This window comes from Cololabis saira, chromosome 10, assembly GCF_033807715.1.
Source record: "Cololabis saira isolate AMF1-May2022 chromosome 10, fColSai1.1, whole genome shotgun sequence".
Taxonomy (NCBI): domain Eukaryota; kingdom Metazoa; phylum Chordata; class Actinopteri; order Beloniformes; family Belonidae; genus Cololabis; species Cololabis saira.
This window is the reverse complement of record NC_084596.1, coordinates 18742297-18758715: the sequence shown is the minus strand read 5'-3', so window position 1 is coordinate 18758715 and position 16419 is coordinate 18742297. Positions and strand designations below refer to the sequence as shown.

Genomic DNA, 16419 nt, shown 5'->3' with positions numbered 1-16419 from the left:
AGCTGTATCACATGATGACCCTCAACCACTTCCTCTGCCATGCTCTAGATCAGGGCTGAACTTTCCATTCTAACCTTTAAGCCCGCATGGACATGAAGCAGATTTACACATGAGGTGAGCGCGTATGTGTGAAAATATCACTGATTGAAGACGGTTTCTGTTTAAAACGGTGAATAAAATGTCAGAACACAAATTCATCTACAAAAATGGGAGGATGAAAATTCCTGAATAACATTTAAAAGCCCTTTGACTAAGATATAAGCCAAAAAAGTAACATTAAAATAAGAGGAGGTTAATTTTAAGGTCTCTGTTTTCCTGGGTTTTGTTAAATTATACAATAGTTGCAACATCAAAAACCTTTGGACTCACCAGGATAGTGACTGTAGTATTTCCTTCAAGCACAAACACATTCTTATTCCAATCAAACTTTAAACTTTATTGTCATGTGCACAGCAGTAACCCAAGGTCACAGTTGGCAATGAAAAACTCGTGACAAGGGAAGAAAAGATTCCAAGCAAGTAAAAAATATATTGGAAAATATAAAATATCAGGAACTGAAATCTTCTTTGACTCTTTGGATTGGAGAAATAATCAGTGATGTGGAAACATTTATAATTCCTGCCTTTCAGCAACACACACAAGGCAAATGTTTTAAAGCCATAAATCACAACAACAACAAAGTGTCATAAAAGGCCTCGGATTTCTATCAATTATGGAAATGCTCTAGAAAAACACAATTAAATAAAAGTTTACTGAAGCTTATTGAACATCAGTCTGGTGAGGACAAAGAAAAACTGAAAGGAATCTCCAGACACTCGTGGTAATCTCATCTGAAGCAAAGCAGGAGTTTCCAACACTGAGTCCTCAGACAGAAATGATTTACGTCACGTTCAACAGGAAGGAAATGAAGCTCCACCACAGTTTGGTGGAATAAAAGAGGCCCACTGCCATATGTACTGTTTAAGCGCTAAACTGCTGGCAAAAAGGTAAGGGCATCATTCGTTTTATTTATTCCTTCCTTATTGCAAAACAAAACTATTGGGGAACGATGCTGTATCTCTATGATGGATCAATCCAGTGATTGAAAGGAATACTAAAACCACACAGGGATGGACTTTGTTTTTTCTTCTTCTCTTTTATATCTGGGTTTAAGATGAATTAGGTGTCATAATACACAACAATTATAAGTGCATCACTGTACCTTTTAATACTTGTATTTATGAGTTTAACTGTGCTGACAAGTAGAGAGAAAAGGCATACAGTGTACCTGAGTTTCCAAGACATAAAAATCTATTTGTTGTGGAGCACTGATCAGGTCCTTCAAATACTCAGATTACTCAACTTAAACAAAAGCCAAATTACCATTGATTCAAGCATATTTTCAGGGATTTTATGTAGACATAACTGTTTTATTTTCTACTTGATATCCAAACAATTTAAGGTAAGTTAACCCATATTTTTAAGATCTGACATTGGTAAAGGTTATAAAGATGGCTAAGTGAAAGACTGTTTATGGTCATTAAACATGTAAACAGAACAGATTTCTCTGCACCTTGTTTATGTTCCACCTAAGCTGCTTCTGCTGTCATACTGATTGAACTGAAAGTATGAATACATTTTCCTGTTTTTAGTTTTCACACGCTAAATTAAGATTCATCATAAATCTTTAAAAACTACACGAAATGAGACAATTCTGGTCTTCACACAATTACTGCTGAGTTAAACTAAAAATCCTCAACCCCAGCTCAAATCTTACTTCCTTAATTCTACTCCACCCTTGAGTAATTTGTTCTCGTCTATTCTCCAGTTTCAATCACAATGTCTGATACCACAAGCTCCCCATCCAAACCAACCCCAGGTGCTCCGGGCAATGATGCGTCCTCTCCGCCGCCGTATTCCTACCAAGGGGAAGATCCTCCACCCTACGATGGCCCAGCTACCTACAACCTACCCAAAGCCGAGCCTGCCTGCATCAGCCACCCCACTACTCAATATGAGTCTTTCTGTGACATAAACCCACCAGAAACGACTCCATTTATATCCTCCTCGTCTTTTGATGACAAGACAGTGAGGCGAGGCTTTGTAAGAAAGGTGTGTTTATTCTCTCTAACTTCAAGACTGCAACGTGAATGACGGAGGATGTCTTGAGATAGGTCTGGTTTTGGATGTAAACTCTGTCAAGCACTTCACAAATAACGCTTCGTCCTTGTGTTTGGCCAGTATGGGAGATTTTTAAAGACACAAAAATTGAGGGAGGGAGAAACATTTGCAAATGGCAAAAAAGAAGCAGGTGTCTGGGTCAAATTTTAATTTGCGTTAGTGGCACCTTCAGCTGCTTTTTACTTTTAAAAGCTTTTTTTCTCGAGATGGTATTTCATTTTATTCTAACCCTTAATTACAGCCGTCTCCTGGTCTTTCAGAAAACCGAGGCTGTCAGGAGGAGGAATATCCTCTTACGTTATAACCCTTTTAGTTTCTTGGCAATGTCTGTTAATGTTGACCGAGAGCTTCTCTTTTGGTTTTTGTCATATAGATAAGTCTGTCATGTTTCCCTGTGCAGGTGTTCTCTATCCTGACTCTGCAGCTGCTGTTCACCTTCAGCGTGGTGTGTGTGTTCACCTTCTCCAGCGAGGTCAAAGAGGCTGTGCAGAACAACCTGTGGGCCTATCTCAGCTCCTTCATTGTTTTCGCCGTGGTGGCCCTCGCCCTTAGCTGCTGCAAGTCCTTCAGCCGCCGCCACCCCTGGAACATCGTAGGATTGGTGGGTCACAGACACACGGAGGCTTTTATGGTCCTCCGTATCCTTGGAGGATAACAGAAAGTCATAGAGCTCTTGAAGAAACATATCTTTGCAGTTTAAAATGAAATAAATGCTGAATATGAACCGCTAGTGAAATATTTTTGTTCCAGGAGACGAGGTGCTGCCTCGTTATAGAGCACCTTTGTCTGAGAAATTAAACAGAAACAAGTGGAAGTGAGAAATTACTTGAATAATATTGTTGCTTTTTCCAAAAGAAAACCTCAGCTCCCCCTAAGATTGCTCTCACATGCTCAGAGTGGCTGAGGTTTTGCTGGAAAGTAAATCAGGGCAAGCTTGTGTTACATTAGGATTTTTAAATATTGCATGCATGAATACTATAATTACAAGAATCAAAAACAAACTACAAAGTTTCCATGATTAGATATGATACATTTCTGTGTGTGTAAAGTTTAACTTTTCGGTTGCAGATTGTCGTCACCCTGAGTTTGTCATACATGGTGGGGACCATCGCCTCCTTCCATAACACCAAAGCGGTGGTCGTCACTATGGCAGTGACGCTGGTGATTTCTGTTGCCATCATCGCTTTCTCTGCACAGGTTAGACAACTGGGAGCTGAGCAGAGGAGTTGTATTTCAGGCAAAAAGTCAGCTGGCCAGCTTCCAGACCTCCCAGCTGACCTTTAGTTTTGACTTTGCAGCTCAAATGTTCATTTTTATAAATTATCCACATTTGGATTGAGAATAAAACATGTTGCAACTGCATAAATGAACATAGAAGCAAAAACAGGATTTGAAATAATCAACTAATAAATCCACATGGACACTTTAAGACAATGAGCAGATTTAAATCACCACTGAATGGAAAATTTTACACAGCTGGAAATGATTCAGTGCAAAAATAGATGGAAGCCACATAACATCTCCTTTGTAATCAATTAGATATAATAATAAATTAGATTCAAGTTCATCATTACAACTTGCCAGATACAATAAAACTAGTGCTTAATGAAAAGAAGAAAGAATAAAAACTAGAAGTTGTGTGATATTTGTTTGATGTCTAGTCTAGTCTTAGTGAAATGAACTCACACGTCGTCCTGTCTTATTTCCAGACTCGTTATGATTTTACCATTTGCTACGGCTTGCTGTTGATTGTGGCTTTGGACTTCGTCATGTTTGGATTCTTCTGCACCTTCTACTACTCCTACATTACGGATGTTGCCTATGGATGTCTGGGAGCTCTGCTCTACTCTTTGGTAAGGACATAGAACGACAACGACTCATGCAACACACCATGATCACTGGACTGCCTCTTTGAGGGTTACAGACTTTCACTTCTCTTTTGAGAAGCAGAAGCATTTATATTAAATAAAAGTAAGTTTGTTGTTGTGGTAATTTCACAATAAACTTGTCAGCAATCTAATTCTTTTCCTGATACCAAGAATTATTCTGATTTGTTTGGATTTGATTCTGATTTCCACAAGGCAGGACAAGCAAGTGCAGAAAAAAGTGCCCTTAGATAAGCAAGGATCTGTTTATAGAAACAAGCATGTCATGCAGGCAAGGCAAAAGCTTGACTAGTATCAACAAACTACATACCAAATGGCTTGCAATGAAACAGGAAGGCCGTTGAATGAGTGTTTTTAGTTTTACATTTTGAACTTGTTGATTTAAGGCAGGGGTGTCAAACACATCAAGATCATAAATGACCTCAAAGGGCCGGTTTGGCAGTACTTAAAGTTTTTGCATGATGGAAAGCGGCTGCTTTAATTAGACAGTTATGACTTTAAATTTCTAGAGGGCCACATAAATAGTTATTGCGGGCTGGATTTGGCCCGCAGGCCTCAAGTTTGACACGTGATCTAAGGTCATTAGCAATCCTGCAGCCCCCGCTCTTTTGCAATTGGAAACAATCCAAATAGTTACGTTTATGGTTAAAAGTCAATTTACTGCCCACCAAACCAGGATACGAAAAGTGCAGAGGCAAACCTTTTAGTTGCACCATGTACACATAGGTTTCCTACAGTGATGAGTAAGTCTTGAGTCATCTAGTAATTCTGCATCCTTCTCCTCTCCTCTGCCTCAGTTCCTGATGGTGGACTGTCAGCTGATGATGGGGACCATGAGCTACCGTCTGGATCCAGAGGAATACATCAATGCCGCTCTCACTTTATACCTGGACATCGTGCTCATCTTCCTCTACCTGCTGGGGAGGAGGTGAAACCGCATACACAACACACACAAACCCTCCCACTAGGACACTCCAATCTGTAATTAAAACCTGCTCTATAATTATGTAAATAATCTAAACGTGACGACAATAAAAATGAGGTTTTTTTTAAACAAAATATTGTGTTTGGCCAATTTTTACCTGAATAGACACTGTATGTTTGATGCCGTCGGGACACATTTTTTAATCACATCTAATTCCTCTTCAGGACTTTTGGTCTTTTCAGTCAGATGTTTCATAATATATGATATATTATATTATTATATTTAATCCAGGTCTTCAGGACCCCCTGAGCTGCATTTTTTTAGAGATTTTCTGCTCAAACACACCCGACTGGATCGTCATCACCTGGTCAACAAGGTTTACACAAGCCAGCGAATGGCCCATTATCTTGAGCCAGCTGTATGTGAGAAAGGAAACTTTGGGTCCTGAGGACCTGGGCTGAAGAACAGAGCAAGCAAAAACCAAAGTGAGAGGAATGTTGGTACATACAGCTTTTATTAATGTGACAACATTCACAGTTGAGAACAACATGAACCAAAGGCAGTGCAAAGTGTTCTGCAGGTTCTCTTTATTTGGTGCAGATCCAAGTCAGTTTGCTGATTTGAGAGGCATCAGCCGCCTGGGCGGACGAGAGAAATTTCACAAACCCACCCCCACCACAGAAAACGTCAAATGTTATTCTCACAGGACCATCAGATCTGTCAGATACTGCTGGTGGCGTCAATGACACAGCTGCAGCTAATAAATGTTTTCACTTTCAATCACCCTTCTACCACTGAGATTCCTACACCAATAAGAATGTAAGATTTAAAGAAACTGTTGAATCTATAGCGTCTAAAATAATTCTGGTCTTTTGGGCCTTTATTGTACCATCTTTGGTAGAAAACACAGTTGGTGACTAAATTTGGGAATGTTTTTGTTTAAAAATGTCCTACAATTTAAAAGTTTCCATATTTTATTTTTACAATTATCACCATCAATCATTTCACGCACAAAATGTTAACTATAATTTTAGACGGAAAAGAAACAGATTTGCAATAGATGTCGACCAGAGCTGCTGCTGCTGCTCTGCATTAGTGAGAGAAACCGTTCTTTTAACCCTCAAAGCCCAAGATCAAGAGGAATTATTTGTATGTGGAGCATGAATGTCCCGTCTGCTTCTTAAAATTGGATTCCCCAGATATCACACCACCGCATTGTTTTCACCACAGTGAAGAATACTTGAACTGGATCCGCAGCAGATACTTCATGCGAGTCTGTGCTGGATTGTAAACAATGTACTCGTTGTAGAGGAGGCTGTAAGCGTTGCTGTTTCCCACTCCGGTTTTCACTCCGGGGCCCATTGGCACCGTCATACCATCCCTGAATAAGAGCAAAGAGGGATAAGGAATCAAACCGCATGTTAATTACCATGTTATCATGGATTTAATAATATACACACAAACTCCCCATCCTTGAAAGTTCCTGTTTTTATAAATGTGATTCCATTTCCTCATGAAAACTAAATCAAACTAAGAAATTAATAAAGTAGCAACCTGGAAACTTCCAGTGCTGCTTCAGTACCTATTTAGCAGCAATGTGATTTGTCATTAACAAATTATTTTCATTATTTATTAATCCGTCACTCATTTTCTCAAAAAATAAAATGAAAGAAAATAGAGAAGTCCCATTTCATGGATTCCTTTTTTTCCTGTTTCAAGTGTCCTGTTTCTCCAGTCATCAGACCTGTCAGACATTCAGAGAGGAATGTTTCCACCGATGAAGCAAACTCATTTTTCGACGATATCTGCTTAAAACGAAGTACTCACTCAGCAGAATAAGTATTTAACCTATAAATATACCTCACAAAAGGTGTTTTCCTATTATAAAACTGGTTGCAAAATTAAGTTTTGTGAAATTGCATAGGTCCTACTGTTGTTTAATAAGTAAAAATGATATTCTACAGATGCCCCCTTTTATATTATAAAGGTACTTAAAAATATGCAGGATACTTAAAAAGTATACAGCATATTTAAAGCACATCAAATTTTGAAGCCATAAAAAAAAGTCAACATTTTTTTAGTGTCATAAAAAAGCCTCCATGCTAGATCAAATATATACTATTAATATAAGAGTGATGGTAAGTATGAAGGAACTATATTCTTCACAGGAGCCTGCAAGGTTGTGACAGGGCAGAGCGTAGCCAGACAGCAGAGGACAATATTATCCAGGATGACTGGTGGTACAAAAGAGGGGGGGTCAAGCACAGAAGAACAAGTGGTGGAATCTGAAGAAGGAAGGCTGGTGTGTAAAGTTCAGGATGGAGTTGAGAGAGGCTCTGGGTGGTAGAGAAAATCTGCAAGATGAGTGAGAGACTACTGCAAATTATAATGGAGACAAGTAGACGCTTGGTGTGTCATCTGGAAGGAGAATAACAAGACTTAGTTTCAGGAGATGGGAGACTAATGATGAGATGTGCAAGAGAAAGACAAAGGAAGGAGAAAAAGTTGGGTCAATTAAGCAAAGGGATGAATGCGGAGACCGTGAGGGCAAGATGGAAAAAGCACTTTTGACAACTGGTGAAAGACGAGGTTGGTTGATGTGATGGGGAAGACTCAAAGGCAAGGTAAGATGAAAAAAGGTGGATGGCTGTGGCGGAGAAGAAGTTTTCACACAAAGTCATCGCCAGCTGTTCTGTGACGATGAAGTAAAGTGTAGTTAAGAATTAAACATAAGTTTGATAAATCAAATGGAAACATTTTTCTCCTCCTGCTGGTTAAAATGCCAGATATTATTATTATCTTTTGAAGTTTTAAACTTCAGTAAAAAAAAAACAACCTCTAAAAGTCAGAGCACAAAACAACATCATGAGCTTTATCTTGTACAACCATCTTTTGAGAAATCAAACCTTTTTGCTTCAAAGTGATCGGTAGCTTGGTTAAACGAATAAATAAATAATTCAAGCATCTTCAAAGTTCCATTCATGTCAGGCTTGCACTACTCAAAACAACGCTCTGCTTCACGCTCTGCATGACCGCTCTGCAACGAAAAATGTGATTTTGTGAAATCTACAGATAACAAGCGGCGCAGCAGAACAAACAAGGTGAATGAGAGGTCAGTCCATCACCACAGAGCAAACAGAGTTCAGTATACACTATTCTGACTTTCATTTCACCGGGCTCACCTCACATTCAGACTTTTTGTTACAGAACCATGCAACACTTATGTATAGTGCTTGAAGTCAGGCCTCAATAGAAATGTCTAAGTAGATTACACAGTTAGTTTTTGTGTACACAAACACTGAGATGATGGAGGAATCTCCCCCGTAAATCTACCTTGGAGGAAAAACTGACATTAAAGCCAATGAGCGAGGCGCATCACATGACACCAGAAGCGGTGGTTGTTTTATCAAAACAAAAAACTGATAAATCACTGATGCCTCTAAGAGCTGAGTTACCTCCTGTCACATAAAAACACTTCCTGTCAAACAGTTTAAGGATTTTTCTTAACAACTGGGCATCAATATGCGGCCTGTATGAGATTTGTAAATAAAGCGAGAGCAACTAACAGTGTGACGGCGTTTTTGGGGTCAGGTCCGGTCCGTCCAAGACCCTTGGTGCTGTGCTTTCCTTCAGGCAGATTGTTGGCATCGTAGTCGGCTTGAAGCAGCTCGTTGCTGTCTCCCAAAGCCACCTGTACACACACAAACACAAACACAAGTGTCGTATCATCTGGGCAAAAGATGTTCAGATCACATCTGGTTTACGTGTAACTGGACTTTTACAGGCAGGAGTTTATCTTCCCACTTTACCCAGTAATCTCACCAGACAATTACATTGAAGATATCTTCAATACTCATTCCCAGAGCAGGATATTTTCTCATCTGCTGTCTAATCAAAACAAGTTGATATTGTACACAAATGAAAAAAGAAACAAATGAAATCACCTCACACAGCAGCAGCAGTCCAACGTGGTTACTCTGGTTGGCAAAGCAGTAGTTGGCACTTTTTGATGCCATGTCAGCAAAGTAGATGCCTTTACCGAACTGGATGAAAGAGAAAATAAATTGTAAAATTGTTGAGCGAGGTAAAATTCAGAACATTTTGGTTGCTTTTCTTCTGCACAGAAAACAGATGCATGAGCAAATGATGATTACTGACACACAAAAAAATGATTTTTTTTTTCAGTAAATTTATGCAAACCCAGATTAACTCCAGCCCCAGGGTGACCACACTTGAAGTGCCCCCCTCTTCCCACATTTTACGGTAAAAAAAAGGGAAATTTACTATGGTTATAAAGACCATAGATTTACATGAACGTATTGCTGAAGTACATGCTCAACACTCATACTACAAATAAATGTAAGACAAGCAACCAACTAAGAGTAACACCACAGATAGACATGAGTCTACAAAGTCCATACTACACTGATGCTCCAATCAGAATGCAACTCACTGCCAATGTAACACCACATGTTAACTATCGCTATTTCCATCATATACGGCCTGTCTGAGGACTACATGCAAAACTATTACAGCATATGACTAAACAATCAAACAGGCCAACTGAATGAGCTGATGTGACGGTAGGGAACAGCACACTAATCACTCAAACGCAATTCTTTTTATTTTATTACTATTATTTTCATGTATTTTTATTACGGTATATCATTGGTTACTGATGTACCTGTTTGCTCCTCTTCCAGCAAATATATAGAGAAAATAACAAAATATGACATATATGGTCCAGTAAGTCATTTGATTTGGTGCCCCCTCATTGGCTGCTGCCCCTGAGCGCTCGCCCGGTTCAGTATATGGATAATCCGGCCTAGAGTTTATGGATTCATTTAATTAAAAATAATTTGAATATTAGAAAATAGGTGGAATTATAATCTAATCAGTTTATAATTTTCTATTCTTGACTGAATCTTTGATTTCATTTCTTTCAGATATTTCTGAAACAAGAGAAAACAAAAACAGAAATATGTTGTTTTTTTGTTTTGTTTTGGTCGTCCCTCATCTCACCATGTAACCCGTGACGGGAGCCTCGGGTGGGGCCACTCGGAGGCCCTTGCTGAGGATGCCGACCCAGTTAGAGAGACGGGAACCGTGCCACAGCAGAGTCCTGGTACACACAAACATGGGGTTACTTCAATGGGAGTGCAGAGTCAAGAAAAAACACACTTTTCACTGAAATCTTTGTCTGATAGTAACAGCTGAATTTTTAAAGTCAAAACAATCAAGCGGCGGCGTTTCTTCTGACCTGTTGTGCAAGTCTGAGAGGAATTTGCTGCCCTCCTCGTTTCTGTCCAAAGCGAAGATGTCGAGGACACTCATGGTGTAGTCATTATGAGTGGGGGCGTGAGTGGACTGCAGATATCTGTCTATTACCTTCACACAGAGAGGATGAAAGTACTTTTGAACATATTCAGGCAAGCTGTGTCAAAGCTTGCTGACTATACAAGTAACAACACGCAGACGGTTTCACGTGGTGCTGCATCTCTACGCATCGTGAAGGATCTGAAAGTGGACTCAGTTTCATGTCTTAAAGGCCCTTCACATATCACACATTAAAGAAAAAAGTAAAAAAAACAGCATTTTTCTATTGTTTTTTGACTACATCTTTTAAATCAAAGTTGGTGGAGACGTATTTCCACACCTCATCTTTCCTCTTTATGTCACCATAGGTCTTCAAACTCATATTCTAAAACGAGGAAAATACGATATCGCCAAAACTAGCGTCCCTCGGTCAGGTTATCTGTAGTAGGACGCGTCAAGGTGTCGTCACATTACAGCTTTGGTGCACGAGATCTCCATTCTTTAGAAATGAAGATGTTCCAGAGCGGTCCGCGGTACCAACCCATTAAATTTACTCAGTGAGCTAAAATCCCTAACCCCACCTTCAGGGGAAGCTTGAGTCTTTATTCATATGAGAGTGTGAACACAAATGTGGCTGCGGTAAGACTGAATTACCATCTGCAGGCCTGATTTATTCTAAGAGTGTGTTTTAATTGCTTATTTCTAGAAATAATCGGTTTCATTTGTATTGCAAAGTGCAAACACATAATTCTGTCGTTCATAGCAAACCTTCTGCCCCTCGGTTAAGAACAATGAACAAATTATGTTTAATGTTGCATGAAGCAAAAGAGTGTGGGGTAATATGTTGCTGTGCACCACATAGTGGACGGGCCATAGTTACTTTGATTGTCACGGTTTAAGAAATCAACGGACGTGTGTGTGCACTGAGCTCTGCAACACCACAAATCAAATATTTCACCGAACTCTTACCTTTCTCATATCACACCTATTATATAGCACATTAAACTGTTAATGAATGAAACTCATAACGTGAAGTGGCTTCTTCTGAAAAACATACTGTGTGGTTTACTTGAACAATAATATAGGGTTTTAAGGAAACATCTCGAGGCTCATCACTGATCTATGAGCTGACTGGTGTTTATTTGTATACAGTCGGAGGATGGTCACTAGTTGCAGGACACATATTAAAATCAGATGTAAAAAGCCTTGAGAGTCAGATTACTACTGCTTTTCACCCAACTCTACTAAGCTGTTTAAATATAATTTATTATTGCTACAGGAAGGTCATGTATAAATATTTGGAATAATGGAAACTCAATAATGAGCAGGAAAATCAGACTCAGTAGTGGGGCAGACTAGCCAAAGCCCCACAGAGCATCTTCAAGTAATCTGTGTTGGTGCGTCTGTTCTTATCCTTCCGATCTGGTTTTTGTCACACCAGCTGAGTGTATTGGATCGTTAATTATTTACATTTCACAGACCTTGAATTCATTGCTGCTGGAGTCCAGAGGCTGAAGATTGCACTGCAGGGACTGATACTGCCTGTCCAGGGGGTGCTCGTCACTGTCAGCACTGGACTGGACCATTTTCACCGCAATCTGGATGTCACTTAATGCCTAGAAGATAAGACATCATGTAGATTTAAAATGTTCAGTATTTAGGAGATTTATTACAAAATTTTTTGAAAAAGAATCAAATAATTCACCTCCAACAAAGTGATCTTTTCCTTCAACTCAACATCTGTGCGGATGATTGGGGGAGTTTTCAACCTGAAATTGCATTTATTTATGTTTTTACTTTTAGTTTAAAACGTTTAGTCACATCATGATAGTAATGAAGCAAAGATTCAAAGTTTTTTTTTTCTTTCCTACGTCATTGGTGCCCTGTTACGGTTCAAGTGCACACAGCGTACCCGAAGTCATGGGGGATGCGTGTGTAAAACTGGTTGCATGCTGCCACCAGCTCCCGACTGCTGCCCTTCTTCTTCAAGCAGTCCTCGATTCTCTTTAAGGCTTCATAGCCTCCACGGATCTGCTCCGACGTCAGCTTGCCTTTTGGTAGGAAGGCAAAAAAAAAAAACATTGTAAAAATTCTGGGTATATCAGGATAAACTTTTGTATCAAGTCCAACCAACCAAGAGGAGCTTTTCGGGTGTCAAACTTCATCTCCAGAACGCATTCCTCCATGGCTTTGAGGTCACAGATGAGCTCCAGGAGAGACTGGACCCTTGCGTGCAGCTTCGAGGTCCTTTTCTTGGGTGCAGCGTCCACTGTGGTCTGGTTCTCCTCCTGGAACAGTGAAAAACACCAAATGTTCAGTCTCAATGACCTTAAGAAACTTTGGAAGCCTAAACATGAAGAAATTCAGAATAACATATATTATATGTGTATACATATGTATTTCTTTTCTTTTTAAGCTGAAAAGTACCATCTTGTTCGAGCTGTAGTCCACAAACAGCATGTCATATTTTCCATCTACTTTCTCAAAAGTGTCCCGATATTCCCACTCGTTCTTCGTCTTGTCAAGAAACCTGCAGCAGAAGTTTTATGATTTCACTCAGCACACGTGAACATGAGACATATGAACATCTTTTTAGTCGATTACAAAAATCATACTTTTTCTTGAAGAAATCTTTGGCCTTCAGCAGGTCTCCTCCACAGGCTGTGAGGCTGCTTTGACCCACTTTGCCCACTACAGAATAAGAGGGGAAAAAATGAGAGGTAAAATGAATCACACTGAGTAATTTCATCCGTCAGTTTCAGTTAAACGTAAGGAGGCTTTGTTGTGAGTGCTTCCAGCGTCATGGCAAACATTTCCACTGATCATACGTGCAAAAACCTGAGGGCAGTGAGCTCACCTCTGCCCCATCTCATCCACACATTGAAAGCCTTGGAGCTGTCATCTTCCAGCAGCTGGATCAGGTAGTATTTGTTGTTGTTGAACTGAACATTTGTCTGCAACATAAGACGGAGGCCAACTTTAACTCATACTATCGCACCATCAAAATAAAATAAATTCTTAATATTATGAATAGCTATGAGTAGAATATTCATATGTTATTGAGTGCACCTTTGGTTTAAGAAGTGTAACCTGTATTTAAATGGTATTAAGCACTTTACCTGGTTTAGCATCACATCGTAGACATCTTTTCCTTCACTGTAAACATGAGCCTGAAGGAGAAGTGGAGCAACTGTTACATCACAGAAGCTACTGCACTGCAAATACCTGTTTTTTCTTTGTTGAACTGTTTCATATCCTTTCTGTTTTATAATTGCACGTATTCAATTTCAGTAAAATAAATGTCTGTTGAATGAGACCTGTAAGAGAATACAGCAGCATTCACCGTGCATTGTCACGTTAACCAGGGGAACTGAGGCAGGAATTACAGAACCAAAGCTTTCGAACATGCAGGTGTCAAACCGCAATCATCAGTTTCACATCTTGTCTTGACAGAAAAAAATGTACCTTTCCGAGTTTTGCTTTGCATTCGGGGTCCACTGGAGCTTTGCCTTTCATCACCACCGTCCTCACCACTTCTGGTAATCAAAAGATAGGAAAAAAGAAATCACATTTATGTGAAAAACACGCTATAATCAAGTACAAGACAAAACCAGATGCTCTTCGCCTGTATAAACACATGAGCTCAGTCATAATTATCGCACTTTGATTGTATCCGCAGTACTTCCACAGCTCTAAACGTATGCTTCATTATCAATAATGGGTAGACAGGAGATGGGAGCAGGAAGGGTAAAAAAAAAAAATACACAGCCGAGGGTCACAGGCTGGGACTTGAACCTGGGTCAACTAAACGAGGACTGTTGCCTCAGTATGGGGGGGGGGGGTACCTACTCAAATAAACGATCTATCCAGTGCTGCCTGGACATTAAAAAAAAAACAAACAACTATTTTACCTTCACTCTTTACTTCCACTTTGGGCATTTCTTCAGTTTTTGTTGTACTCTTGCTCTTTCCTCTCCTCCTCTTGGCTGTTGGTTGCTCTTCTGTCTCCTCCACTTCCTCTTTAACTTGATCATCTGGTTTCCCATTGCAACCTGCCACATCACCAGCCTCGACTAAGTTTTCTTAGCAGGAGAGAAAAAAGAAAACAGAAACTAAATACATACAGAAACGTGGATACCTTATTAACATAACATCACTGAGAAACTTGACAACAACAATGTTGTACACTTTAAAGACATGTAACAACATATAATGTCCCGTATTTTTTTAAACTTGTATTTATCTAATCATAAAATGTAATGACCAACCTTATAAGTCAAAGAGGATTTTCTGTGTTTTTTTTTTTACATCTGTATGTTTTGATGTGTAACACACACCTGACTTTACAGCCTGAAGGCAAATTTTCCTCTTGAACTTGGTCACAGGGTTGATCTGGACCATCTTCTTCAGATCAATTTTGTATGCCGTCCCTGAGCCCAGAGCCAGAGTGACGGACGTTTTTCCAGATGAGACGGCCGAGTCTAGAAAGGCACAATCTGCAGGCGAATACGGCTCCCACTGTCCCTCGTCTCCCTGCCACTGCCACACTGATCACAGAGAGAATAAGCATATTTATATCTTATCATTGTACCAACTGCAAAGTAAAGAATGAATGTATTAACTTAAGTGCAGTGCCATATAAGTTCACAAGTCTGTTTTAAATCACACTAGACTTGAAGTTCTTGAGACCAAGACTGGTCTCGAGACTACTTTTTTGTGGTCTTGGTCTTGTCTCGGTCTCGCCATGTCTCGGATGATTGAGATGTCGTTGCACACCAAGGTGATAGAATCTTGTGATCACCAGTTCTTCCTCTTGTCAATGTACAGTTTTGCATTTGATTTAATGTTTTGGTGCATCTGCATGTGTGTCTTTATTTAATTACAGTATTATGTTTATAATGGCCTTGTTTGAGATCATTTATGGCATCATTGGCTTTTGAACAATATTGAATACAACCTCATATGTAAACTAACCAGCTGAACCAGGATGGTGCTGATGTTCTACAAGATGACTAAATAACTAGGTTTATTTTTCTGTCTTGCTCCCGGTCTTGAGCTGAACTAGTCTTGGTCTTGGTCTTCATACTCTCTGGTCTTGGTGTCTAGGTCTCGGTTTAGGCGGTCTTGACTACAAGTCGAAATCACCCGTAAGGAAACAGAGATTAAGGGTCAAAGGTGAAAGGTTAGTTCGATCTGATTAAAACAAAAACAACCAAAAACAGGCATTTCCTAGCCATTATTTTCTTGTACTGCTTTAAATAGACTCCATTCCACTTTCTGTTCATGTGCCATGTCTGGGATTGACCAAGGTGTTTCATGATGATCCCATTTGAACTGCAAGCACTGCTGATTATCCAGTACATGGTGATGAACGAGTCCCACACGGGCCAACCACATAAAACAACCCAGGTGGGAAATTAAAAAGTGGTCAATGTGGGACTAGTTGAGAAAACTATATGAGGGCCCCAATTCAATTATACTGTAGATGAATACACAGATTTGAGACAATCAAATTGGACTGATTTTCCAGCAGTCCTCTGTCCACACATCTCTGTCCATGCACATATATACATGTCCACACATGTCCATACATATTTACACATGTCCACACCGTCTCAGTGACATATTATTTTAGTAGCAAACACCAACCTGTTTTTGACAGGACTTCCTCATTTCCTTGGCTACTCTGGCTTTTATTTCTCGAACCTCTGGTTCGCCTCATTGTGATTTATAAAAATAGTGGGCACGCAGTGGTGGTTAAGGGGGGACAAAGTGACAACAAAACACGGCGGGAAACTGTTTCCTGGCCGGTCCGGCGTGTTGACCGAATCCCGCTAAAGATGGTTTAACTTGAGGATGCTTCACTACTTTGCCAAACCTGTTTCCATTGCTTCTTTAGCGCATGCGTATTGGCCGTTTCTTCTTCTTCTTCTCTAGGTTTAATGTCGGCTCACAACCAACGTTATTAGGTGCATACCGCCACCTTCTGTACCGGAGTGTGTAACATCAGGATAATTAGTTACAATCTAATTTAAAAGGGGGGAAATAAAAAAAAGGAAATACCTAAGTAAAATAAGATAACCAGAGGTGTCAAAAGTATTCACATTCCTCAGGTAGAAGTATAGATACTAG

At 39.8% G+C, this 16419-nt stretch overlaps 2 protein-coding genes across 3 annotated transcripts; one reads left to right on the top strand and one right to left on the bottom strand.

The window, feature by feature from the left end:
* The first annotated feature begins 938 nt into the window (after positions 1-938).
* si:ch211-284o19.8 (protein lifeguard 1) lies at positions 939-5082 on the top strand. Of its 2 annotated transcripts, XM_061731046.1 has the most exons (6): positions 939-986; positions 1808-2091; positions 2561-2761; positions 3229-3357; positions 3870-4013; positions 4844-5082. In XM_061731046.1, the coding sequence occupies exons 2-6, from the start codon at positions 1819-1821 to the stop codon at positions 4976-4978; spliced, it is 882 nt and encodes a 293-aa protein (XP_061587030.1). In that variant the 5' UTR covers positions 939-986; positions 1808-1818; the 3' UTR covers positions 4979-5082. The 2 variants fall into 2 exon arrangements, with proteins under 2 accessions (XP_061587030.1, XP_061587029.1); XM_061731045.1 differs by lacking the exon at positions 939-986 and having other exon boundaries at positions 1633-2091.
* A 390-nt stretch (positions 5083-5472) lies between these two features.
* On the bottom strand, positions 5473-16136 carry parp2 (poly (ADP-ribose) polymerase 2). Its single transcript, XM_061731044.1, has 17 exons — positions 15937-16136; positions 14625-14834; positions 14199-14369; positions 13753-13823; positions 13407-13457; positions 13145-13241; positions 12903-12978; positions 12715-12817; positions 12422-12575; positions 12200-12338; positions 11993-12056; positions 11769-11903; positions 10232-10359; positions 9994-10093; positions 8916-9014; positions 8538-8662; positions 5473-6352 (listed from the first exon to the last, which is right to left on the bottom strand). The coding sequence occupies exons 1-17, from the start codon at positions 16007-16009 to the stop codon at positions 6193-6195; spliced, it is 1956 nt and encodes a 651-aa protein (XP_061587028.1). The 5' UTR covers positions 16010-16136; the 3' UTR covers positions 5473-6192.
* Between the last annotated feature and the right edge of the window lie 283 nt (positions 16137-16419).